Source organism: Pecten maximus, chromosome 19 (assembly GCF_902652985.1).
Source record: "Pecten maximus chromosome 19, xPecMax1.1, whole genome shotgun sequence".
NCBI lineage: Eukaryota > Metazoa > Mollusca > Bivalvia > Pectinida > Pectinidae > Pecten > Pecten maximus.
Genome location: NC_047033.1, coordinates 17,472,479 through 17,478,600, shown reverse-complemented (window position 1 = coordinate 17,478,600; position 6,122 = coordinate 17,472,479). Strand labels below are relative to the sequence as shown.

The following is a 6,122-nucleotide window of genomic DNA, read 5'->3' as shown; positions in this document are numbered from 1 at the left end:
TTATCAGACAGGTGTAGGAAAGGTTACATAATCATACACATCACGCCAGGCTGTAGCTTAACGTGAAGCTCCAGCGTATCACCATGTTCAATTGGGAACAAATAAAGTGTCGGTTTTCAGCACTATCTAAAGGGAACAACCAACCAATTGTTTACCCATGGACTTTAATATTAACCTTCTTGAGTATATCATTAAAATTCTTGAATTCAATATGGCAATTATGGTTTATAAGAAAAGTTTAGGGTCTCATATAACACTTAACCAAAAAAAAGTTTTGTCCTACAGCTCAAATTTTTCCAGAGTAGCCATTTAAAAAAAAAATCGCAGTAAAAATTCTCAAAAATCTTAAATGTTTACCTGTTAATCATTATGACCAGAACTTTTGAAAAAAAAATCAACCGTACTTTATATCAATATTTCTTATATTACGACAATATTTCAGTGGCTGCCAGATATTTTATTCCTGTCTTAACTTTCTATACACAGGTTATGTTTCAAAAGTCTATTTTTTCAATCGGTTGGTTGTTCCCTAAAAGCGTTTTCGGTGAAAATTTGGTATTTTCTTTATAATCTCGGTTTATTTCATAGATTGCATCTTCTTTTAAGTGTTTACAAGTTTATTGTAAGAATAATTTTGACAGATATCCGATTAAAATCAAAGTCCAATCAAAGGTAGAATAACGCATAGTAGTAGTATTTAGGGTATCCGACGGTCCATCTAGGTCACACTATCATGAAAGGTCCCTCTAGGTCCATATAGATCCCCCTAACATGCATGGTCCCTCTAGGTTCCACTATCATGAACGGTCCCTATATGCTCCCCCCCCCCCCCCCCCCCCCATGATAATATTATGGGAGGTTCTTATAGGTCCCTCTATCATGGAAGGTCCTTCTATATTGAAAGGTCCCTACTATGTATGTGAAGTCCGTAACAGTCCTTGCGTATTAAAAGGTCCCTAGGGATCCCCGTTTTAGATGGATATATCTAGATGGACTGAGGTTTATGTTCGTCGCATTCGATTGCTAAGTTCTCATCCTACCAGATCAAGAAAGAAGACATAAGTGTAATAGACATTTCAATAGACAGTCTTAAGACAGGAAGTCAGTTAAAGGGGAACTTAAGATCTATTTGATTAAAGAGGGAAATAAAACGAAAGACGTCTTCCATCATAATTCATATTTTGTGATCGTTTATATGTTGGTCTAAACACTATCATCATTCCCTACTTTAAGTTGCAAATAAGGTTTATTTTTCTATACTTACTTTGAGGATCGTGTAACTTGTTTCTTGTGTTGTGTGTTACCTTAAAGAGTTGAAACCATTTTGACGATATCAAAACGGATCACGCAAGGTGGTCAAAGGATTGTCTGTTTCACTTGATGTTTGTAATGTAAAAATGGGGATATTTACGTTTTAGTTTCCCGACAGCTATAGAAGTTGCAGTTGTAAGGAGTGTGAAGTGTGGGTACTCCCAAGCAGTATTGAATCATTCATAGAGAAAGCTTGGTCGTACGATAATGGAAAATAAAAGAGGATTACATAATAGAGTTATTTAAGTTATTATTAAAACTAGTGGAAGAAAACGGATATATCAACGACGAATACATTGGATTTATTTTTGTATTCAATGAACACAAGTGCTGAAGTAATGGATACGGACTTGTTCGATAAAAGACTACATGTCTATATGTTAGAAAAAAACTGAAGTGAAGGCCTATCAGAGAATATTGAAAAATCCATTGTATTTATTATATTTTGAAGAAGCACAGGTCTGTGGTATTCATTTAGAAATGAAAACGGCCAGAATACACTCGTGTTTTCGTCCTAGATTGCTACATAATGTCATATAGAATGAAATTTTACGAGACGAGGATCACGTAAAACAACATTATTGTGATAAAATAAAGAAGTATGGGAGGAAAATCGATGACACTGAAACACATCTATATATTTGACTGTTAACAGTTGTAGATAGTAGACGTATGCTGCATTATAGGCGGAGATCAGTATGTAGACAATGACATTGTTGGTGATCAGATTACCGCTATAGGGAACAACCAACCAATTGAAAAAATATATTTTTGAAACAGCCCCTGTGTATAGAACGTTGAGCCAATTGTAGAATATCAGAGATGTCGCAGGTACAGTTGTTTCAAACAATTTAAACAGAATGACGGTATCAGGTTCCCACTCGTGGTCATATATAAATTCATTCACTTCCTGTTGGTGGAACCTTCGAAAACGATAAACGACAAAACACATATTAGATGCTTTTAGAAAGATCATAGATAGGAGTAAAAAGCCAAAACGATTATTTACAGAAAAAGGTCAGGAATGTCTGTTAAATTATTGCGACGGTTCTGTAAAGACAATGACATTAAATACTTCACATGTCAAAATGATACAATGTATAGATATTTCACGAAATTAAGGAGTTATTTCAATTGTAATTTCTTAAAACATAAAGCAACGATTAAACTTTAAAAAAATATCCTTATCTATAATGAATACTTAAAAGGATTTACGTACCCTGTGTTTGGAAATAGACGAAATGTTACCAGGAGGAGGTACGTGGAAATGAAAACGCTCATGTCAACAATACCAAACGAAACGTGAAGCAATCTGGCGGAGGATTGTCACACAATTCGAACAAATTCATGATTCCCATAGAAAAAAAAACGACAGAGAAAGAGGAGATTCCTTACAATCGACGGGGAAATGGCTCAACGATGCCGGTTCTGACATAGAGAGGGACGACAATGCAAAAGGATATGCACTATATACCCTTGAATAGTAACCTGCCTTCTAAATCAATCAATATCTTACCTTAATAAAAAGAAATGACATCGTCTGATAGGAGGTCATCTTTGTGACGTCACTGACTGCAGTGGTATTCTTCATTATTTATTGTGAAGTTCCAGGTTATTTCGAAATCAACACTGCCAGATACATAGTACTACCACGAACACCTCACATTTTTTATTTGTCGTCGAGTGGACTCTGTAATGAGAAAAAAATGTCATAGGGGATTACGCTAGGGACGACGTCCTGGGTAGTCCTGGGAATTAGTGGTTATCTTTTTTCTGTGAATCTAAGCATCATAATAAAATCCTTTGAGAGTTATGGAAATTCACACTGACACTTACAACAAAAGACGATTCCATGGTACAACCCCGGGAGTGTGTGGACAATATTGGTTGCACTAATTATTGAATAGTTGTAGAGGTGGTCGAAGGAATCCACCATAAGGCCATTTGGTAACGGTTTTTAAAGAAATGATAATTATGTAAAATAATTCACCCATAACTCAATTCCTTTCTGCTATAAGAGATCCTAAACTTCAGGTGTTTGACGACTGTATTGCAGAAGGAGCAGACATTCCATACTTTGTGGAAACATATCAACAGCTCAAGTTAATGATAGGACTTATTCATAGCGTTGGACCAGATAACATTTCAATATCTGACGAGGATAAAAATATGCTACCACTTAGCACAAAGTGGCCATACATAAGGTATTAACAGAAGGGGTCAGTAGTCGTCAGAGAGGACAGAAACTACTTGCACTGAGTAAAATATTTCCCGTATTCTGTAGATATTACCTGACATGGTAGAGCAATGATTTTAGTGCCAAAGGCAAAATGTGAGGATATCATTAGACACAAGACGTTTGAGGATCCACCGACAACCCCACCCGAAAAGAAGCTCTTATAATAAGTCGAAGGATGACATTATCCACTTCAGTAAAATTAATGCAGATAAGTCTACTCTTACAAACCAAGCATTATCAATTTATACTGAAAAGCCGCTCAGAAGAAAGACGGTCCGGAGTACGGTCATCGCTGTGAATAAGGCTTTGGGTTCTGTGTCCCCTAGCCTAGAGTCTTTAAAAATTGTAGTTGCTACTCCAATCTAATTAAAATCTAGATGGTCATTATCACTACGTTACAGGAACATCTAACAACATCCCATAAGGGGTCAGCCAATCAAATGAGTACTTCCAGAATCTTGGAAGTGAATTTTATGTGTCCGAATTAGCATGACTAGAGTGCAAAGCTTGTATAATCTGTCAATTTGTTTCAAGTCATTTCGTCCTATATAGCATATAGCTATACACTGTGCCGAAATGGTTTGCTTCAGATGCATGCAGTGACGAAATGTTTTGCTTCGATGATATCGACAAAATGCCAATTCGCCCTGAAACAGAAATATACACATCTCAGAGGTCATCAGAACGTGACCCCTTATGGGATGTTGTTACGATGTTCATGTAACGTAGTGAGAATTACCATCTAGATATTAATTAGATTGTTGCTACTCCTGCTTAGCGCTCAGCATATTAGGAGTGGGACGACTGGTTCGCCCGTTGTCAGTATAATGTGACCGTGTGGGGTGTGCTGCTGGGTGTCTGCGGCCGTATACTTCAGTGAGGTAGCACTATAAATCGGCAAAAGTTCCGACCTATCACAAGGAGACTTAACACGAACATACCGCAGCCTCCCAAAACACACATACGCACTCGCCACACACATGCATGTCACACGCACGGGAGGCCGTCCTTAAATGACCTTAGCTGTTAATAGGACGTTAAACAAAATAAACCAATCCAAACCAATCTGCCCGGACCGTCCGGAGTACAGTCACCGCCACCCGTGCCGTCAAGGGTACAATCACCGCAACTGGGGTCGTCCGGTGCACATCAACATCTTCCCCATCCATCCAGAGTACAGTCTGCCTGGACCGTCCGGAGTAGGGTCACCGCTGCCCGACCGTCCGGAGTAAGGTCACCGCTGCCTGGACCGTCCGGAGTAGAGTCACCGCTGCCTGGACCGTCCGGAGTAGGGTCACCGCTGCCTGGACCGTCCGGAGTAGGGTCACCGCTGCCTGGACCGTCCGGAGTAGGGTCACCGCTGCCCGGACCGTCCGGCGTAGGGTCACTGCTGCCTGGACCGTCCGGAGTAGGGTCACCGCTGCCTGGACCGTCCGGAGTAGGGTCACCGCTGTGGAGAGCGTCCGGAGTAGGGTCACCGCTGCCTGGACCGCCCGGAGTAGGGTCACCGCTGCCTGGACCGTCCGGAGTAGGGTCACCGCTGTGGAGAGCGTCCGGAGTAGGGTCACCGCTGCCTGGACCGTCCGGAGTAGGGTCACCGCTGCCTTGACCGTCCGGAGTAGGGTCACCGCTGCCCGGACCGTCCGGCGTAGGGTCACCGCTGCCTGGACCGTCCGGAGTAGGGTCACCGCTGCCTGGACCGTCCGGAGTAGGGTCACCGCTGTGGAGAGCGTCCGGAGTAGGGTCACCGCTGCCTGGACCGTCCGGAGTAGGGTCACCGCTGCCTTGACCGTCCGGAGTAGGGTCACCGCTGCCTGGACCGTCCGGAGTAGAGTCACCGCTGTGGAGAGCGTCCGGAGTAGAATCATCGCTGATACAGATAGAAAATTTCACCGTCATTTGGAACTAAAAAATTGTATTTGAGAGAAAAACAAATAGTAAAGGGCAGAAAACGACCATCAGACGCAATCTTAAGCAAAACGTGTTATAGAGAGTGTTTATTCGAAAACAAAATAAAAACGTGTAAAATGAACTCGATTAGAAGTGACAAACATCAACTCTACGTTTACACCGTTAACAAGTCGGGTCTGCGAGCTTTCGATGACAAGCGTTAGATCTTACTCGTTTACGGTCACTACATAAGTTCCACCATGGATTGGTTTTTAAAAACTGAAGCAGAAATGTAATGTTACAAATATTCATTTTGAATATCGGACAGAAGTTGTCATGGAAAATATTGCAAAAGGATGTACTTTGGATATGCTGTATAAAGATTTACATGTTGTAAATATGTTGTATTTTTTTGTTTAAGAAAAAGTTGAATATATACATTCATTTTTATGTTTGCATTTTAATTCTAAGCAAAGTAATATAAGAAATATTTTGATGGTATCAAAACTAAAGCAAGAATAAGCTGAAGAACTAAACAAATACATATTTTCAGGTAAAACTAGAAAAGTTGAAGAACAAATCTAAAAAAAAAAAGAAATGGAATAAAAACAAAAATATACAGTGTAATGTAAATCTAGAATTCAATTCAAGTAGTACACAAAGGCTAGAAAGTTGTAAAATG

The 6,122-nt window shown here is 40.2% G+C and overlaps 1 protein-coding gene across 1 annotated transcript; it reads right to left on the bottom strand.

The window, feature by feature from the left end:
* Positions 1 to 4,699: 4,699 nt before the first annotated feature.
* LOC117317439 (translation initiation factor IF-2-like) lies at positions 4,700 to 5,449 on the bottom strand. The gene has a single exon (XM_033872250.1). It carries the CDS (start codon positions 5,447 to 5,449, stop codon positions 4,700 to 4,702), a length of 750 nt encoding a protein of 249 aa, XP_033728141.1.
* Positions 5,450 to 6,122: the final 673 nt, after the last annotated feature.

Coding starts and splice junctions, on each gene's coding strand:
- LOC117317439 (XM_033872250.1), bottom strand. CDS start 5,449: ATGACGGTGAAATTTTCTATCTGTATCAGCGATGATTCTACTCCGGAC.